The sequence below is a fragment of the Strigops habroptila genome, chromosome 6 (genome assembly GCF_004027225.2).
Source record: "Strigops habroptila isolate Jane chromosome 6, bStrHab1.2.pri, whole genome shotgun sequence".
Classification (NCBI taxonomy): Eukaryota; Metazoa; Chordata; class Aves; order Psittaciformes; family Psittacidae; genus Strigops; species Strigops habroptila.
The window spans coordinates 63,136,917-63,157,084 of record NC_044282.2 but is presented as its reverse complement, the minus strand read 5'-3'; the positions used below and the strand labels follow the sequence as shown (position 1 = coordinate 63,157,084).

General features: G+C 60.3%; 1 protein-coding gene across 8 annotated transcripts in view; it reads right to left on the bottom strand.

The window, feature by feature from the left end:
* Positions 1-2,458: 2,458 nt before the first annotated feature.
* The window catches only part of DNMT3A (DNA methyltransferase 3 alpha), a 48,695-nt gene continuing 30,985 nt past the window's right edge, over positions 2,459-20,168 (bottom strand). For 7 of the 8 annotated variants that reach the window (XM_030491196.1, XM_030491199.1, XM_032920027.1 and 4 more), the window contains 17 exons: positions 13,601-13,813; positions 13,329-13,487; positions 13,128-13,235; positions 12,565-12,721; positions 12,212-12,361; positions 11,983-12,027; positions 11,304-11,383; positions 10,990-11,102; positions 10,046-10,229; positions 9,860-9,944; positions 9,387-9,532; positions 9,034-9,124; positions 8,799-8,947; positions 8,634-8,719; positions 7,443-7,512; positions 7,045-7,163; positions 5,955-6,948 (listed from right to left, as the gene is read on the bottom strand). In XM_030491196.1, coding sequence (XP_030347056.1) covers positions 6,807-6,948; positions 7,045-7,163; positions 7,443-7,512; positions 8,634-8,719; positions 8,799-8,947; positions 9,034-9,124; positions 9,387-9,532; positions 9,860-9,944; positions 10,046-10,229; positions 10,990-11,102; positions 11,304-11,383; positions 11,983-12,027; positions 12,212-12,361; positions 12,565-12,721; positions 13,128-13,235; positions 13,329-13,487; positions 13,601-13,813 — 2,097 coding nt within the window. In that variant the 3' untranslated portion in view covers positions 5,955-6,806. Of the gene's footprint in view, positions 6,949-7,044; positions 7,164-7,442; positions 7,513-8,633; positions 8,720-8,798; positions 8,948-9,033; positions 9,125-9,386; positions 9,533-9,859; positions 9,945-10,045; positions 10,230-10,989; positions 11,103-11,303; positions 11,384-11,982; positions 12,028-12,211; positions 12,362-12,564; positions 12,722-13,127; positions 13,236-13,328; positions 13,488-13,600; positions 13,814-14,521; positions 14,783-20,168 lie in introns of those variants that run through there. The other variant, XM_030491204.1, reaches the window with a different exon arrangement.

Here is a 20,168-nt window from a genome sequence, read left to right as displayed (position 1 = left end):
TAGACGCATAGAATGGTTTGGGTGGGAAGGGACCTTAAAACTCCTCTAGTTCCAACCCCCTGCCACGGGCAGGGATACCTTCAACTAGGCCAGGTTGCTCCAAGCCCCGTCCAACCTGGCCTTGAACACTGCCAGGGATGGGGCAGCCACAGCTTCTCTGGGCAACCTGTGCCAGTGTCTCACCACCCTCACAGGGAAGTACTTCCTAAGATCTCATCTAAATCTCTCCTCTGTCAGTTTAAAGCCATTCCCCCTTGTCCTGTCCCTACAGGCCCTCATCAAAAGCCCCTCTCCAGCTTTCTTGTCAGCCCCTTTAGGCACTGGAAGCTGCTCTTATGTCTCTGTGGAGCCTTCTCCAGGCTGAACAAGCCCAGCTCTCTCAGCCTGTCTCCATAGCAGAGGTGCTCCAGCCCTCGGAGCATCTTCGTGGCCTCCTCTGGACTTGCACCAACAGGTCCTGATCCTTATGTCAGGACTCCAGAGCTGGACACAGGACTGCGAGGGGGGTCCCACCAGAGTGGAGCAGAGGGAGAGAATCCCCTCCCTCGACCTGCTGGTCATGCTGCTGGTGATGCAGCCCAGGACACAGTTGGTTTCTGGTCTGCAAGAGCACACTGCCAGGTCATGCTGGGCTTCTTGTTGACTAACACCCCCAAGTCCTTCTCCTCAGGGCTGCTCTCCATCCCTTCATCCCCCAGCCCATACTGATACCAGGGGTTGCCTGACCCAGGTACAGGACTTTGCACTTGGCTTTGTTGAACTCCATGAGGTTTACATAGGCAGCTGACTTTGCTTGACCACAAAGGCAATGAAGTTGTGTGTATGGTTGGCAAATTAGGGACTTTTCCCAGTCATCCCTTGTCCATAAGGCCCCATGACCTGTACCTGCTGTTGTGGCATTCAGGAATCTGTCCCCCCGCCTTCCGGAAGAGACTGGGACGGGCTCAGAAAGACTCAGGGTGTCTCAGGAGAGCCCCAGACTGGCAGTTCCCCATTCCAGGAGGTTTTCCTCCTCTAGCCCTGTCCCAAGGTGTGTTTCACCCATCTCTGCCCTCCCCAGCTCCAGCCTGCTGCCTGGCAGCCCCCAGCTGCAGGGGGGTGGGTGCTCTCTCTGGCCCCGGGGTCCCTCACTCCCTTCCTGGGCTCCATCTCTGGGCCACACTCAGGTCTCCACCATCTTGGGGTCCAGCACAGGGACTAGGGTGTCCCTAGGAGTATTCCCACCAACCCAGTGCTGCATGGCTGGAGGGGAAACTGAGGCAGGAGCAGCACAGGACAGTGTCCTCATGGGCCAGAGACATGGTGTCCCACCTTGCACTGGGCTCTGCATCTGCACAGCCCAGTGCTGCATGAGCAAAGCCCCCAGTGTCCTCCCCAGTGACCTCACCATGCACTAGGACCCCACCACCCACTGGGATCTACTACCTGCACTGCGACCCCACTGCCTGCGAGGTCCCCACCATCACCAGGATCCCCCACTTGCTAGGACTCCATTGTCCACCAGGACTCCACCACCCATCAGGACCACATTGTCCACCAGGACCCCAGTTCCCACTGGGGTTGCCTGAATCCCACCACCAACTGGGACCCCACCACCTGCAGTAGGACCCCACTGCCCACCAAGACCCCACCATTGTTGGACCCCAACAATGGCTGGAACCCCACTGGGACCTCCTTATCCACTGGCCCCCCAACACACATTGGGACCGCACCAACCATTGGGACCCTATTGTCCGCTGGGACCCCACAGCCCACCAGGAACCGAGTTTCCAGTGGGACCCCACCCTTGCTTTGATCCCACCACCCACTTGGACTCCACCACCAGCACTCGGAACCCACTGCCCACTGAGACCCCACCATCCCTTGGATCCCACAACATACTGAGACCCCACTGCCTGCAGGGACCCTACCATCACCAGGATCCCACTGCCTGCCATGGTCCCACCACTTGCTGGACCCCATCACAGGACCTCACTGTCACCAGGACCCCACCATCTGCTGAGACGTCAACATCTGCCAAGACTCCACTGTCTACCGCAACCCCAGTTCCCACTACCGTTTACCTGAATCCCACACCCATTGGGACCCTACCACCCATCAGGACCTCACTGCCCTCCGCGACCCCACCATCATCTGGACCTTTTCACATGTGCTGGGATGTCACTACCCATTGGGACTCCACCATGCTGGGACTCCACCATCCGCCGGGCCCCAACCGCCCACCAGGATCCCACCATCGTCCAGATCCCACCATCCATTAGGACCCCAACAACTGCCACAACCCCACCATTGCCGGGACCCCACCACCCATGGGGACCCCCCTACCCCGTGCAGCCCCCCCCGAACCCTATGCTCCCCAGATGCCCACCGAGAATAGCGGGAGGACACAGCACATAACAACAGGAAGGATTTCTTTTTCTCTTTTTTTTTTCCTCTTTTTTTCTCTTTTTTTTTTTTTTGCACAAAAACAGTACATTTATTCAAGTGTTCTCCAGCACAAGTACATTAGAAAGGAGCTCATCTGTATTATACTCTTCTGGGCACCAAAGAAAAAAAAAAAAATCAGGAGGATGGGATGGAAGCGGAACGGACAGACTTCCTACATCTGCTGCACGCATTGACCTTGTATTAGTTCAGAACAGCTATGTCACGAGCAATACTTACACAGACACGACAGAGCGCCGGGCAGCCCCGCGGGCCAGAACCGTACGGTGAGATGCACAGTATTCAGCGGCAATAAATAGAGAAGCGACCCTAAAAAAACAAACCAACAAAAAACAGAAGGGACGAACCGAGAGAGAGGAAAGTACAAAATAAAATGGGGAGGAAAAGGAGAGGTTTGGGATAGGGATTTGGGGGTGGGGGGAGCAGCCGGGGCGGCTGGGAATGTGGCGGTGGGGCACAGGCTGAGCCAAATCATAGGAGAGGAGGAGGAAGAGGAGGAAGAGGAGGGTACCGAACTCTACGCATTTAACCCTCGGTATGAGTACATGATTCCCCACAAATAGTTAAGCGTCAGCTACTTCAATGTCTAGGCTAAAACACATGAAATCTCTTGTTTAGTTTTCAAGTACAAAGTTAAAATGCCTTTTTGTTTTTCTTTTTTTTTCTTTTTTTTTTTTAATAATAATATATAAGAGTAAAATAATAGTGCTCTTTGAAACTCCACTACAAGAAAACAAAACAGTCATTGTCCAGACAGCAGACTTAATTTAACAATATATATTTTTAATAAAATGTTTTAGCACCGTGTTTGTCCCCTACTCCCTCGGCGGATCTTAAGGAATTTAGGCTTATTTTAATTTTTATTTTCTCTGTTTTTTACCGTTTTTCATCTAAGGGCTGTGCAACAAAATTTGTCTGTTTGTTTTTAAAAAAAGATGTGAGTCGGGTACGTTAAAAACTGAACTCTTTCCCCGGCGTCCCCACTGCCGCCACCGCCAACGTGCCCCTGGCACCACCGAGCTGAGCCCGGCATTGCCCCGGCACCGTTCCAGTTGGGCCGCCACAGGAACCTGATTCCCATTGGCACTGGCTCTGGCACCGGCCTGGGCATCCCAACCATGGGTGCCCGCAGCAGGTGCTGTAGCTGCATGGGATGCGCCAATGCCGCACTGTGCCGGCATGCCGTGACACAGCACCGGTTGGGACCTGGCCTATGAAAGGTGTGGCAGGGCCAAGGGTCCCATTGAAGCGCTGCAGGGCTGCACCAGGGTGGTGCGGCACAGCGAGGCCCACTGGGACCCCCAAGCCCTACTGCAGGGCTCTGCCATGCTCCCCGCTGGCACTGCACCATCAATGGTGCTGCACGGCTGTGCAGGATTTGCACCCAGTGCTGCAGGGCCATGCAGAACCTGCAGACAGTGCTGCAAAGCCATGCAGGACTTGCAAAGGGTGCTGCAGCATTGTGCTGCACTAGCACCCAGCACTGCAGAGCTGTGTAGCACTAGCAGCCAGTGCTGCGGGCCATGCAGGACCAGCACCCAGCACTGCAGGGCCACACAGCACTTGGCAACCAGTGCTGCAGTGCCATGCAGGACCTGCAGGCACAATGCTGCAGGACCATGCAGGATTTGTGCTTGGCACTGCAGGGCCATGCAGCACTTGCACTCAGTGCTGCAGAGCCATGCAGTACCTGTAGCCAGCGTTACAGGGCTGTGCAAGACTTGCATGTGATGCTGAAGGGCTGTGCAGGACCTGCACATAGCGCTGCAGAACCATGTAGCACCTGCAGCCGGCACTGTGGGCCATGCAAGATCTGCAGATAGTGCTGCAGGGCAGTGCAGGACCTGCGAGTGGTGCTGCAGAGCCATGCATGACTTGCATGTGCTGCTGCAAGGCCATGTAGAATTTGCATGTGATGCTGCAGGGCCACGTGGGACCTGCAGACAGCACTGCAGGGCCATGCAGCACTTGCACCTAGTGCTTGGGGCCACGCAGGACCTGCAGACAGTGCTGCAGGGCCATGCAAGGCTCCCACCCTGTGCTGCCGCAGCAGTCCTGTGCCAGACCAGCCCCAGGACCAAGCCTGAGCCCATAGCCCTGGCCCAGCACCCAGGGCTGGGGGCCACATCCCACCTTGCCTCCTTTACGCTCCCTGGCAAAGCTGGGCCCTGCGGCGCCCCCACTGCAGCTGCCCTGTGCTGCCCAGCTCCCTGCGCCATCCACACCGACAGAGGGGCCTCCTCCAAACCCCGGTAGCACCAGGCGCTGTGGGGAGATGGGGGACCCTGGGGCCACCCCACTCACTCTCACTGCCACCATCGGTCCCAGCACCTCTCAGCACCCTGGGGCCGCCGGCGCAGCTCGCTGCCATTAGCCAGCACCCTGCACCGAGCAGCCAGCGGACCCCGCCTGCCCACAGACCTCCAGCACCTTTCACAGTTAGAGAAGAGACAGCAACGGGCTGGAGACTCTCTGTGAGTCCCCCCTGCACTGTAGCACCAGTCCCTGCCCCTGCCGGGCACAGGATCTGGCCACCCCAGTGGGTACTGGGGACATGAGGCAATACCCCTGCACCACACCAGACCCACTGTCCTCCTGTGGCACCCACAGCTGCCAGACAAGTAGCACCATCCACAGCAACGCCAGCACCTGCCTGCATGCACCATGGCTCCTCTCTGCACCGTCAACACCACTGCAGCACCTGGCCCCTGCGGCCAGGGCTACCTGCCCTTGACACCGACACCACTGCGCCCGCCATGCACCTCGCAGGCACCCATCGCCCCGGGAAGGGGACACGGGGCACTGACGGGACACAGTCACTCCAAAACCACGCTCAAACAGAAGAGTGATGCCTCAAGCCACCCAGTGACCAACACCAGGGTTCCCATCCTGGCTCACCAGGGCATCGCCCTCCTATTGACCAGCCTGGACCCGCGGATGTAGCACCAGGGTCCAGGGACCTGCAGCCATCCTCGTCCTGCACCGGGAGCGCCCCAGCCACGCTCCAGCACCGCTCCGTCCTGCGCTTCCTCCCTGCCTGCCTCCTGCCCTGCCAGTCCTCCTGCACTGCCACGGCTTTCGGCAAGAGCCCGATTCACAGCACCTGTGCCCCACGCCGCCCCGGCGGGCAGCACCTGCAGGCAGGAGCAGGCAGGAGCACCCTGCTGCTGCCGCCGAGTCGGAGGGGGGACACCCAGCACCAGCCTAGCCGGGGACGCCACGTATGCAGAAGAGCACCAGTACGTTTGTGCGCGTGGCGGGCAAGGCGGGCAGGGCGGCCACTACCACCACCACCACCAGCACCACCGCCACCGCCGCCGAGGGAGGCGCTTCCTTTTAGGACAGAAAAAGGTTATTGCATGACTCGGGATGGAGACGCTTCCCGCCCGGCCGCAGCCCCGGCCCCCTCCCGTGCCACTCGCTCGGAAAGGCCCGGCACGTAAGGCAACATGGAAGCTGATGTCTCGACTCACCCCGCTGTTTAAAAGCACCATTATGAAGTCAGGTTGTACAGTAGTAACAGTACCTTTTATATATATATATATCTATATCTCATATCTATCATATATATATAAACTGTAAACAAGAGGTAACAGCGGCTTCTAGAATTTGCTTTCTTCAAGGTTTCCCGTGTGGTAGGCACCCAAAATACTGTAGAAAAGGTGTGTGTTGTGGTGTGTGTGTTCTCGGCTTCCCTGCCAGTTGGGTTGGCTCCATATCACCAGTGAACGGTGCTGGTGGAAAAGAGTGAGGCTCAGTCGCTGGGCGTTGCGGAGCCGGCCGAGCGCCTCCCTGCCGCTTCGCGCTCCCCACAAGCTCACCGGGCCGGCGGCTGGGGCCGCGAGCTCGGCGCCGACGGAGCAGGTTCTCCTTCGCCTCCACCTCTCTCCCGGCTGGGGTTTCCCACTGCCGTTTCCCCTCCTCCGAGAGCAGAGCTGGTGACAGCGTCTCATCTCGCCCGCTGCTCCGAGAAGCGGAAACCAAACCAACAGAAAAACCCAGCCAGAAAAGAGCGGAAAATTAAAAGGTTACCCCCCAAAAAAAATGGTTTTGGTTTTTTGTTTTCCTTTTTTTTTCTTTTTTTTCGTTTCGCCTTTTTTTTTTGTCGTTTTCGTTGGTTGTTTTTTTTGTTTTTTGTGGTTTTTTTTCTTTTAAATAGGCTAAAAGCTGAACATTGGAAATTCAGGAGAGGACACCGAACCCTTTCGCTCGGGGAGACGTGTGCTGGGTTCCCGTTGGGCTGCAAAATCCCGTCTCTCTTCTGGGTGCTGACTCTTCTCTCATTCCGTGTTTTCACTTCTCTTGGCGTGGATGGTTTTGTTTCTGACTTGCTCTGTGTCACCAGTTCCTGTCCGTCTCTCTTAAACGCAGGCAAAGTATTCCTTCAGGGGAGCAAAGAGGTGGCGGATCACCGGCACACTCCAGGATCTGCCAAGCAGTCTCTGCCGGGCCAGGCGGCTCATGTTGGACACATCTGTGTAATGCACTGGGAAGCCAAAGACCCTGTAGGGACACAGGGAGTGGGGTCAGGGAGGGAAGGCCGTAGAATGTGGCACTGCTGGCACCCCCCACTAGTGCACTCATATTTAGACGTGGTACCTCTCCATCTCCGTGCACCACAGGATGTCCTCCTTCTCGTTCATGAAGACGGGGAAATGCTGGTCCTTGCCCTGCTTGATGGAGTTGGAGCGAGTGGTGATAGTTCGCACTTTGCTGAACTGCAAGAGGCACAGGCTTGTCATGCTGGGGGTATCAGAGAGCCCCCCGGTGCACCAGCCAGGATGGCAGGCTGCTCACAGGCAGGGTGACACCACCCCGGGGTACCAGTGCCACAACCATGTCCTTCCCTCCCTGCTCCTGGGACCCCTTCTCTTCAGCTCAAGGAGGCCAGGACCCTGGGGGACAGCTGTGGAATCCCACTGCAAGACCCAACCACCCCCTTGTCTGTGATGTCCCTACTCCCACCAGCTGTGCCCTGTGTGCCGGCTGGTGCTGACCTTTGCTATCCTGCCGTGCTCCAGGCACTCCTGCAACTCCAGCTTATCATTGACGGTGGATGCGAGTGGCCTGAGGAAGAGAGACAGGTTGGGCAGGGGGTGGCAGTGCCTGTCCCCATGCTGGCACAAGGCAGGTCTCCAGATGGGGTTTGTGGGGGGCGCCGGGTGGCCAAGGCTGTTTTGGGGGGCTGCAGTAGACAATGGTGAGCAGCAGCCAATCCCCTTGGGAGCTTGCCCATGGCCACCAGCTGTGTGCCAGCATGGCCTCAGCCTAGGAGAATGGAAGTCAGCTCCACACTGCCCCACCGGCACAAGGGAGTAAGGACAGGTCCCTCTGCCTTGTCCTGGTTTCAGCTGTAACAGTTATTTTTCTCCTTCCTAGTAGCTGGTGCAGTGCTGTGTTTCAGCTTTAGTCTGCTACGAGTGCTGATAACACACCGATGTTTTAGTTGTTGCTAAGTAATGCTTACTCTAATCAAGGACTTGTCAGTCTCTCATATTGTGCCAGTAAGGAGGGGCACAAGAAACTGGGAGGAAGCAGAGACAGGACACCTGACCCAAACTAGCCAAAGGGGTATTCCATACCACAGCACATCATGCCCAGTATATAAACTGGGGGGAGTCACCTGGAAGGGACCGATCGCTGCTCGAGTCAGGCTGGGTATCAGTCAGTGGGTGGTGCGCAACTGTATTATGCATCACTTGTGTTTATTGTTTTCTTTTTCTTTTCCCTTTTTAGTTTTATATTCACTCCCCTTGTTATTTCTATTATTAATAATATATTATACTTTAGCTGTTAAACTGTTCTTATCTCAACCCATGGGATTTACATTCTTTTGATTCTCCTCCCCATCCTGTCGGAAAGGGGTGCAGTTAAGGTGGGAGGTGAGTGAACGGCTGCATGGTTCTGAATTACCAGCTGAGCTTAAACCATGACATGCCTCTATGGGGGCTGTGGGCTTTTGGGGTGTGCTGTCACCCAGCGCCACTCCATGAGTGCCCCCTGCCCTTGCCCAGCACTGACGGAGGTCAGGGGATGCCCAGAGCCCGGTCAGGGAGGACACAGGGGTCCTGCCTTTCTGCAGCCCCAGCAGCACCTTCCCTCCCACCCAGTGCCAGATCAGGGGCTCCTGGCCACCCCAGCCCCACAGCAGGCAGACAAGTGCTTGGCTCCCAGGCGCTCTCACCAACCTGTTCATCCCAGGAAGATTCCCCCAGAAGTACCGTGCCCTGTGTGCTGCAGACACTTCTTTGGCATCAATCATGACGGGGTTGGACTGCAAGAAGGGAGAGAGGCAAGAAGTCAGCGGGGCTCGGTGGGACCCTTTGTGTCCTTGGCAACTTGCTGGCACTCACCTCTAGGAAGCGCGAGATGTCCCTCTTGTCGCTCACCCCCATGGCCACCACGTTCTCGAAGAGCCAGAAGAACGGCCGGTCATCACCCTCCTTGGGCCGGGCTTCGTGGAGCAGGCGGTAAAACTCAAAGAAGAGCCGCCCGGTGCCCTCTGGGAGGAGAGAGCAAGAGGGGCTGGTGTCAGCTATGGGGGGCTGGCAGTGGAGGCTGGTGGCAGGGAGACACTGAGACACCTACCATAGAGCCCCTTCCTGGCTGGGTTGACGATGGAGAGGTCGTTGCAGGGGCTCCCCCCAATAACCAGGTCGAATGGGCCCCACTCCTGTATCTGCAAGACAGAGAGCCACCAGTGAGCCAGGTGCTGGATACTGCTGCTGCCAGCTTAGGGGACACAGTGCCGGCCAGGAGGGAACACTCATATCCACAGGGGTGCAGACGGTGGGATAGTGAAGCGATGGTGGTGAAGCCCAGCATGTGGACAGGGGACAGGTCCCATCCTGGGGACATGGGTCTGGGCTGCCTGCAGGGGAAGGGGAGCCACAGGGGGAGCGGCCAGCCAGCAGGGGGGGTGGCCAGCCAGGAGGACGTACGTGTTTCTGGGTGACATTTCGGACGTCCCCGACGTACATGATCTTGCCCTGGTGCCTCACCATGCCGACAGTGATGGAGTCCTCGCACACCTCAGAGGCGATGTAGCGGTCCACCTGGATGCCCAGGTCCTTCAGCACCAGCAGGCCTGCATGGAGTGGGGCTGGGGTGGGCGACACATGGACAACAGGCCCCCACCCCTGTCCCAGCCTGTTCTGGTCCGCTCTGGCAGCACCACCATTCCCATGTCATCCCCATCCCTGTCCCCCCTTAAAGTGCAGCACCAGAGGGCCTGGGGCAGAAGAAGGGCTGGAGATCCCACAGGTAACGCAGGTCTGAACACACATGATGACACCCTGATGGGCACAGAACCCTCTGCCCCAAGGCCAGACAGTTGTGGAGTGCAGGCAGACTGCTTGCCCCACTCCCTTCTGCCCCAGAGAGGGTCCCTGCAGGGACAGGGACCCGCACTCACCTGTGGCAATGCCATCAAAGAGCGAGAGCACCCGGATGGGCTTCCTCTTCTCAGCTGGCACAGGCGGGTACACCTTTGGTGGGTCCTGAAAACCACAGGTAAGTGCGTCAGGTGGGGAGTGGTGATGGGGTAGTGGGGTGGTGTGGACCCAGCCAGGGCCAGGGGTGCCTCTGGAGGGGCACTCACAAACTCCTGGTCGTGGTTGTTGGCGAAGAACATCTGGAGGCGTGAGGGCCAGTCTTCCCGCCGCCGCAGCAGCCCGTAGACACCCTTATGGCCGCACATGTAGCAGTTCCAGGGGTCCTCCTTGATGGCTGCCTGGGCTGCCCCTGGGCCCACCAGCAGGTCCACGCACTCCACACAGAAGCACCTGGGAGAGCAGAGATGGCGTCAGCAGGTGGGTTGGGACCGGTGCCCCCTGGCAGCATCCCTCCTGTGAGGGTACAGTGTCCCCAGCATGGTCCCAGTGGGACCTAAGGCCAGGCTGTGGCCGTGCCCCTTGCAGACCAGTGGCACAGGGGCACGCCAGGACCGGCAGACCCATGCTGGGACCTGCAGCACTGCCCAAACCTTCACCAGACCCATATAAAGACCTGCAGCTGGGATCTGCAGTGTCACCAAAACCTCCTCAGCCACATGCCAGGACTAGGACATCACCAGAACTCCAAACTGGGACTAGCGTACCAGCAAAACCTCCCCAGCCCCATACCAAGACTGTGGCTTCACCAAAACCTCCCCAGCCCCACGCAAGGACCAGGGCATCACCAAAACTTCACTAGCGTCATGCCAGGACTGGGGCATCACCAAAACCTCTCCAGCAGGATGCCAGGACTGGCAACCGCCAAAATGCCACACTGGCACTGTGACGCCACCAAAACCTCCCAGACCCACACCAGGACTGGCATCACCAAAGCCCTATGGCAGGACTGTGGCACCACCAAAACCTTTCCAGTCTCATGCCAAAAACGTGGCCTCCTCAAAACCTCCCCAACCCCATGCCAGGACCGCAGCATCACCAAAACCTCTCAGCCCCATGGTCACCCTGAAACCTCTCCAGCCCCATGCTGGGAACACAGCATAACCAAAACCTCCCCAGCCCCAGGATGGTTCCCCAGGATGGTTCCCCAGACCTGCAGCAGTTGTTGTTGCCGCACATGAGCACCTCGCGGCCACCGCAGCAGATGGTGCAGTAGGACTGGTAGCCGTCATCATCGTACTGGTATGCACACTCCAAGAAGCAGTTCTGGGGAAGAACCAAGGTGTGAGCATGGTGCAGCCCAAGCCTTCTGCCGGAGATGCCAGGACACCACTGCGAGGCCGGGCATGCTGTGAGGGCACCGGGGCAGCTCCTGGCAGGAACACCTCAAGGATAGGGTGTCAGGGGGAACCCTGCCCGTGCCCACTAGCCTGGCACCAGGGTTGCCTGTGCCATGTTGTGCCATACCTTGCAGTTTTGGCACATTCCTCCTATAAATAGAGGGTGCTCCAGGGTCACGTTGAGGCTCCCGCAGGAGATGCAGATATCTGAGGGGCAGAAGAGATGTTAGCCCCATAGTCTAACACCCTCCAACACCAGACACCAGGGTGAGCCGAGCACATGGGGAGCAGGTCAAAACTCAGCCATGTCCTTCTGCTGCCCAGACAAATGCTCTCCTTTCCGTGTCTGTGTCACACCAGCTTCACTCCCTGACCTGGGGAGCAGCAAAGCCCTTCCCCAGCCCCAAAATGCTGGGACAACCATTGCAGTGGGATGGGGAATGACGCTGAGGACAGTGGGGCAGGGCTCCCACTGCCTTCCTGTCCCCATTCTAGTCCCCATTAGCCCCCCAGCCCTTCAGTCCCCAGCCTGAGGCAGTGTCCTAGAGGTCCATGACAGTGCCCCAAGGGTCCCCACCATCATCTGGAGCAGTGCAGCTGCCATCCCTGCTGCCAGCCATGCTGAGCAATGGGACAAGCGCATCCTCCCACACCTTGTTCCTCCTCTGCCCCTTTAAGTCACCCTGCCCCTCTCAGCCCTGCAGCCAGAATTGGTGCCCAGCCAGGGAGGGGACCCTGCACCCCATCCCCATCCCCAGGGGCAGGATGGGTCCCAGCCCCAGAGCCAGACACTGCCCCACACTCACCTTCAATGTTCCTGCATTTCTGCCGGACCTCATACACGAGCCGCTCTGGGGAGGGAGAGGGGCGTCAGGAGAGGGGGAGTCCTGCCTGGTGCCAGCCTTGCCCCAGCCTCATCCCCTCTGTGCAGCCCCTGTGGCAAGCACAGCCCTACCAGCACCAGGAGCGAGCCCTGGCAGGGTCACAGCCAACCAAAACCCCGTGTTTGCACATCCCTGACTCCCCGGGTGGTACCTCGGGTGCGCTCGTCAATGATCTCCTTGACCTTGGGCTTCTCTGTTGTGCTTTTCCTGGGTTTTTTGGCAGGTGGGGGTGGTGCGTAGGCAGCTGCTTCCGGCTCTACCCACATCTCCGTGTAAACTTCTTTGTAGGGGTTCCGCTCCTCTGCAAGGAGCATGTGGGTTCCCATCAGTGAGGTCTTGGGGGCTACACACCCCGCAGGGACTCCCCCTCAGGACCCGCAGTGCTTCCTCTGCCCACACGACCCCAGTGATGCCAGAGCTGATAGCCGGGGAACACTTGCCAAGGCCACCAAGTGGGTCCCTGTCCTGTGGGCATGGCCCGATGTCCCATCCCACACTGCTCACCTTCAGGGGGCTCCAGGCCCTTGGGGCCAGAGGGCTGGAAGCCGCCCAGGGCCCACTCAATCATCTGCTTGTTCTGGATCTCCACCACCTTGGAGGTGTCCGTCTCATCGTTCTCGGGGCACGCTGGGAAGATCTTCCCTGCTCTGCTGCTTGCCACCTGCCCGGGGACCAGCAGGACCAGACATCACCCAGCCACCCCTCCACCCTGCCAAGGGGCCACCAGACACTGCCTGCACTGCCCAGCTCCAAAGGGACCCCCACATCGCCCCACAAAACACGCCCAACACTGCCAAGAGACCCACAAAAAGCCAGGACTCCCCCAGCATCTTCAGCAGCTCCCCAGAGACTCTCCCAGCTTCCCCAACAGACCCCCCAGGCTGGAACACAAGATTCCCAGACACCCCCAAAAACTTCTTAGCGAGTCCCCTGCACACAATGTGCCTTGTCAGAGGCACCCTGTTCTCTCCAAGACACTGCTGGGTGCGTAAGTCAAGACAGGGCTGCTGCTCTCACACCCCCTGCCCCATAGGCACCAGTGTCCCCCCTCAGCCAGTGCCACTCACCTGCAGCACCTCATAGATGGCTTTGCGGTACATGGGCTGCTTGTTGTAGGTGGCCTGGTGAAAGGCGCTGGCGAAGGAGCTGAGCGGCAGCAGCTTCTCCACACAGACCTGGGGGACATGACATGGCTGTGAGCTGGGGTGGGTGAATGCCTGGGGACAGGAGGGGCTGCCTGGACCCCTCATGCTGCAGGTGCCACTTACCACTGAGAACTTGCCGTCCCCAAACCACATCACCCAGCGAGTGCCCTCGGCCGCCCGGCTCCGGCCTGTCATCCACCAGGAGACAATGCGCCCAGGCCACCAGGAGAAGCCGCGCAGTTTGCCCCACACCAGCTCGCCGATGCCAAAGCCCCGGCCATCCTGTCCCATGAGGAGACAGTGGGAATGTCAGGGGCTGGTGGGGATGAGGTATCCACATCCCTGGGGGGCAGTACCCCACAGACTCCCCCTTCTCCAGCCAGCTGTGCCCTCACCTCGTATTCTGGCTCATCATCGGCTGACTTGGAGGTGTTCTTGTCGACAGAGTCGGCCACCACGGGCTCAGGCGTGGTGGCCACGTTTGGCGAGGCAGGGTCAGTGGGCTGCTGGGAGGCGGGGGGGCTGGCCTCCTCCTCCTTCTGGGGCTCTGTCCGCGGCGTCTCGTCCACCACGTTCATCACGGCGATCACCTTCGCCTTCTTCTCCGCCTGGGGGGGACATACACCACACTGGTCAGAGCAAGGCTATGGGGTATCGTGCACCTGCACCCTGAGACAGGGGCAGGGGGGCCTGGCAACACCCCAAAAGCAGCTAGTCCTACTGCAAACAGCTTCTCTGGGCATGTATGCCCCCGCCCTGCCCCCACCAACCCCTGCCTCCCCTTGGTTCCTGCGCCTCAGTTTCACTCTGCAGTTGGGAGAGGATGGCTCAGGGCTGCTGGGGCAGCTCTGGGGGAGGGTGGCAATGGCAGCCATCCCCCCAATGGCCTGTCCCTGCTCCCAGCTCAGTGGGGTGTCCCCAGGGGGGTGTACCCTAGGACACAGCCCCTGGCCCCCTGCGATGCCAGACGAGCTGGCACTGCTGGCCTGGCCCCTGCACTCCCAACCCCGACCCCCCGCGTGCCATGGCCTGGCCCCTGGGGGGCCCCTGTCCCCCCCCAGCCCCATCCGCACCCCTCCAGCACCCTCTGCCTCTGTCCCAGTCCCAGCCTGGAACACCCAGCGCCCCAGACCCGTGTCACCCTTCCCGGTCGCTCTTCGCCCCGGTTCCCGCTGTCCGCAGGCCGAGTGTGCTGAACTGCGCTAGCCGTGCCGAGCCGGGCCGGGCCGAGCCGAGCCGAGCAGTGCTCGGAGGGCCCAGCCGGGCTAAGACGAGCAAGTCCGAGCCGTACCGCCCCCCCCGCGGTGGCCACCTACCCATGCGGGCTGGGCGCCGCGGCGGGCCGGGCCGAGCCAAGCCGAACTGAGCCGAACCGAGCCAGACTGGGGCACGCTGAGCCGAGCGGGGCCAGTCGGACTGAGCCGAGCCGAGCCGGACTGAGCCGAGCCCAACGGAGCCGAACTAAGTGGAGCCGAACTAAGCAGAGCCGAACTAAGCCAAGCCGAGCCGAACTAAGCCGAGCCGAGCCGAACTAAGCCGAGCCGAGCCGAGCCGGGCCGCGGGGGCAGGGCCGCCGGTTCTTTGTCTGGGATCCCGGGTCACATGGTGCCTCCCGGCCCGGCTGGTTGGCTGCGGCGGGGAGGGGCCGCGCGGCGCCGGGGGGACAGCCCGGCCCGGCCCCCTGCCCGCGCCTCGGCTCCGTTCGGGCTCGCTCGGCTCTGCTCGGACCGACTCGGCTCAGCTCGGCAACTCGGCTCGGCCGGCCTCGGCTCAGTACGACACAACTCGCCCCGCTCGCTCTCACCGTGGCCCGGTCCCGCTCGGTTCAACTCCGCTGTCGGCCCGGTCCCGTGCAGTCCGGCTCGGCTCAGCCCGGCGCACCGCAGCCCCTTCCCCGCTTCCCGGTCCGGCCCCACGGTACTCACCGGCCCGGCGGCAGCGATCTTGTCCGGGCTGGGCCAGCCTCCCCGCCGCGGGGCCGCTCCGTGCCGCCTTTTGTCCCGGGGCCGCGGCCCCCCGGTCCCTTTGTGCGGCGGGACGGGACGGGGCGGGGGGTGGCGGCGCCCCGGGGGGCCTCGCCCCGTCACGGCAGGAATCCGCCCGAGGCTCTGGCCCTTCCCCCCGACCCCCTGCCCTGGCACCGGGCAGAACCGCCGGCCCAGCTCGCTCCGTGCAGCCCTGCTGGGGACTGGGCCCCGCGGCACCAGCCCGGCCCGTTACGGACCCGAGTCTGGGAGCCGCAGGCACTTCTCAGCATGGCCGCATGCACCCGCACGGCACCAGTCCAGAACCAGATAACCCAGTTTTGCGCAGACAGACCCCCACTGCACTGGTCAGGGACCAGATGGCGCAGTTCAGCCCAGAACCACTGGGGCTGGCTCAGGACCAGATGGCCCAGTTCCGATTAGATCTGCACGCACTGATTTGAGAGCAAACGGCCCAGTTAGTTCAACCATACCCACATGGCACTGGTCTGAGTCCAGATCACTCAGTTCAGCCCACTGGCACACACTGACATGGCTCTGGTCTGGGACCAGATCACCCAGCGTAGCCGAGACCCACACGCACTGGTCTGGGACCAGATAGCCCAGTTCAGCCAGACCCACAAACACTGGTCTGTGTCCAGATGGCTCAGTTCTAATCAGACCCACACGGCACTGGTGTGGGACCAGATCACCCAGTTCAACCCATTGGGACCCACCGACATGGCACTGGTCCAGGTCCAGATTACCCAGACAGACCCTACCAGTAGCCACTAGGCTTGGCTGCCCAGGGCAGGGGGGGTCCTGGGGGCCCTAGGCTGGCGGTGTCCTGCAGAGTAGTGGCTCCAGAGCTCCGGCACCCCTTTGTGTTGCAGAGTGGAGGGACAAAGGGGTGGATGGATGGCTGCCACCCCTGGGCAGGGGCTGCCCTCGAACTGGGAGGGCTGGGGGGGGAGAGGGGGGAGCAGCAGAAACGTCCTGCCCTGCGAACTGCCACCTTGACCAGGAGGAGCCTGGGTGATGAGGCACCTTGGCCAAACTGCCTCACCCAAGGCAGCCCCTTGGCACCCCAAGGGTCTCCAAAGACCAGCAGCACAGTGTGGCACTGGTCCCTCTGGTCACAGTGTGGTGAAGGCAGCCCACAGGCGCCCCATCCCTCCAGCACCCCTTGGCCGTGCCAGAGCAACAAAGCTGCTCTGGGGACATGGAATAAAACCAATCACCCCCAGCCAGGGTACGGGGAGTCACAAGGTGCTGTCTGAGACCCGTATCCCCAGGCAGGGACACTCGGTGAGGGGTACCCTCTGCCCTGCGGTGCCATAAGCTGCCTGAGGCACCCACTGGGGCCATGGCAAGAGCCGGCGGGACACGAAGGGCAGTGGGGCCAGGCTGCAGCCAGGGTGGGGGGATGAGGAAGAGGAGGGAGGAAGCCCCAGCAGAGGCCTGGCTCCCCGCTGCGGGGGTGCTTCTGCTTTGCCCCTGAGGAGAGGCAGGAGTCAGGCAGAGGGAGGAAATCTCCCATTCACGGTCGTTAAAGCAAAGAGATATGCTGGATCTCCAGGGGATGGGCACATCCAGACAGTCAAGCTTCCTGCCCTTGGGCCACTGGCATTTCCGCCCAGACTCTGCCCCTGCCACACGCCACCTCCATCCCCTGCTTCATGCTCATCCCCATTCCCATCCCCACTCCATCCCATCCCCATTCCCTGTCCTTGTCCTTGCCCCACCCCCATCATCCTCCTCTCCATCCCATCTCCATCCACTGTCCCTGTCCCATCCTTATCTCCATCCTCATCTCCATCTGCATTTACATCTCCATCTCAATCCCTATCCCCCTTTCCATCTGCATTTCCACCCCCATCCCCATCCTCATCTCCATCACATCCCCATCCATTGTCCCTGCCCTATCCCATCCTCCTCTCCATCTCCACCCCCATCCCACTGCCCCTTCCCTTACCCCATCCCCATGTCCATCTTCAGCCCATCCCCAACTTCATCTCCATCTTCATCTCCATCCCACAGAATCATAGAATCACAGAATGGTTTGGGTTAGAAGGAACCTTAAAGCTCATCTAGTTTCAACCCCCTGCCACAGGCAAGGACACCTTCCACTAGAGCAGGTTGCTCCAAGCCCCATCCAACCTGGCCTTGAACACTGCCAGGGATGGGGCAGCCACAGCTTCTCTGGGCAACCTGTGCCAGGGCCTCAGCATCGTCACAGAGAAGAACTTAATGTCTAATCTTAATCTCCCCTCTGTCAGTTTAAAGCCATTCCCCCTTGTCCTGTTGCTACATGCCCTTGTGAAAAGTCCCTCTGCAGATTGTTCCCCACCCCTATCCATTGTCCTTGCCCCACCCCATCCCTATCCTCATCTCCATCTTCATCCCATTCTCATTTCCATCCCCTGCCCCTACCCCATCCTCATCCCCACCTCCATCCTCATCCCATCCCCTCTCTTCTCTATGCCTGGCACTGGGTTAGGGGTGCACAGCCAACACCAGTGTGTCCCAGCACGGATGGGCAAAAGCCAGTGCCTGGACCTGAATGTTACAGCTCTGGCTGCAACCCTGGGGCTGGCGAGCGGCAGGGACGGCCCTCAGAGGCTGTGCAGGGTGAAGAGGAGGGAAGGCTGGAGGAGGCCATGCCCATCCCAGCAGGGCTGGTGACCCCAGCCAAGCTGCTGGGACACCCCCAGCAGCCTCTGCCCCCAAGCAGCACTGAGGTGCTGGGGCACGGGGTGGTGGGTGTCCCTGCCATGGGGAGCACATGGTGGGGAAGCCCTGCACAGTCAGGGGATGATGAGTGGCTGTGGCTGGCTGAAGGACACCGTAGACACTCCGCTTGCTAAAAATACACCCCAAAGGTGACTGATTACAGGTTTGGGGACCTCCGCGGACAGGAAACATCCTCAACGGTGTGGATGGGCTCCAACACGGCGAGACGAGGCAGGGCTCGCGCCGGTGCTAGGCAGGTTTGCTGCCATGGGGGGCTGTGCCATGGGGGCCCCTTCCTGGGGAGGGGTTCCTGTACCCCAGCCCTCCAGGTCCCAAAGGACCAAACCCCTTTGGGGCATTGCCAGTGCCATATCGGAGCCTGGCCAGCACCATGTCTAGCAGAGGGGGCTCACTGGAGGGAGGGAAAAAGCAATGTTCCCTCCACGATGGAGCCACACAGGCTGTGGGTGGCATGTCCCTGTCCCTGAGGACCGCGTTGCTGACACCACCAACAAGTGACAATTGGTGCCGGGTGTCAGCTGAGATCGGGGGAAAAGGCCAACACAGCCTGAAAGAGTTTCAGGCTTTCTCCCCGTAATGAAAAGAAAACACTTATTAGAAAAATAAGGGCATGAAGTGCGGTGAAGTTAGGCATTGTTTGAGGAGGAGCGACTCCTCAGAAGAAGTATTTTGACTTTTTAAGCATTTCTTCCCAATTATTTTTGGCTGATGAGCCGTTCTGGCTGACCTGAATCTGCATTTGTTTTGGCGAGGGAACCGTGTGTTGGAAAATTGTTACTTGGCGCCTGCAACCACTGACCTCCCCAGTGCAGCGCCCGGCTGCGGTGTGCCCTGCATGGCCAGGGCAGCCACCACCAGCCCATGGCTGAGCCATGGTGCAGGATCTGTAGCTGCAGTGCTGCTGGCAGGCAGAGCACAGTTGCACTGGGGCTGTGGGCAAACACCTGCATTGCTGGTGCCCCTGTGCCAGGCTGAGGCTGCGAACCTGGACCCCAACCTGTGTTTGGCAAAGCCCCTTCCAGGCACGCAGCCCCCTTGTGCCTGGGGGTGCCCATTCTGTCTGGGGCACTCCTTGAGCCACCCCTCCACCATCAGCACATCCTGCGCCTGTGGCAGCAGCCACACACAAACCCAGGGGGAGTGGTGAGTCCCCCACCCTGATGCCAGACCCTCTGTGCCTGGGCCAGCCAACCCAGGGGGAGCTGGTCCATGAGGTCCCCTGGCACGGCCACCTTGGCCCTACCAGCTGTGCCCCATGGGGACACCATGGCCATGCCAGCAGTACCCTATGCCTGCGGGGACATTGTGGTTGTGCCAGCCGTGCCCTGTGCCCCATGGAAACATCATGGCCTTGCCCTGTGCCCACAGAGACATTGTGGCCATGCCAGCTGTGCCCTATGGTGACATGATGGCCGTGCCAGATGTTCCCTGTGCCATGAGGACACTGTGGCCATGCCAGCCACGCCCTGCAGGATGCTCTGGCCATGCCAGCCACCCCTGGTCCCTGTGTGGTGCCAGCATGACAGTGCTCAGCAGTGCAGAGCTATAAATAGTGCCAGGGCAGCGATGGCAAGGGGGGACCTGTTGCCTGGGAGACCCACTGGCAGCTGGGAATGATGCAGACAACAGGGCGCAGGGGGAGCAGCAGAGACACTAGTGGGGATGGGACTCCCGGGGTGCCCCCATGGCACCCCCCGAGCGGCCATGGGCACCGCAGCCTGCCTGCAGCCATGCGCCTGTGCTGCGGCCCCCGCCCTCCCGCCTCTGCCCTTGGCTTTGCAGATTTCGGCTGCGTAACGGCGCATGCTGGTTCCCCAGGAAACCGTCAGGAACGGCACATCCCGCGGGAGAAGGAAGGGCCCAGCACTGCCCGCACCGGCGGCTGCGCACACTGGGCTTACAGTGGCCCCCGGGGGGGGCACAGGTGTGAGAAGCAAAGCTGCCCACCCTGGTGCACAACCTCGGTGCAGGCAGGGCAGCGGCAGTGCCGCAGTGGTCTCATAGACAGTGCCCACTCCAACGCCAGCCCCACGGCATGGTGCATGCTGAGGGGCTGCCCACCTGAGCCCCCACCCTGTGCTGACCAACCCTCATGCAGCTGGTCACCCTGGCACTGCCGGTGCCAGAGCTCTGCCTACTGTTATTAGCAATACCATCATTAGTGATGCTGCAATTATTAGTGGGAGCCTTAGAGACAGATAGACACCAGAAGGTTTGGGGTGCTCGGACCACCACTGCTACGTGG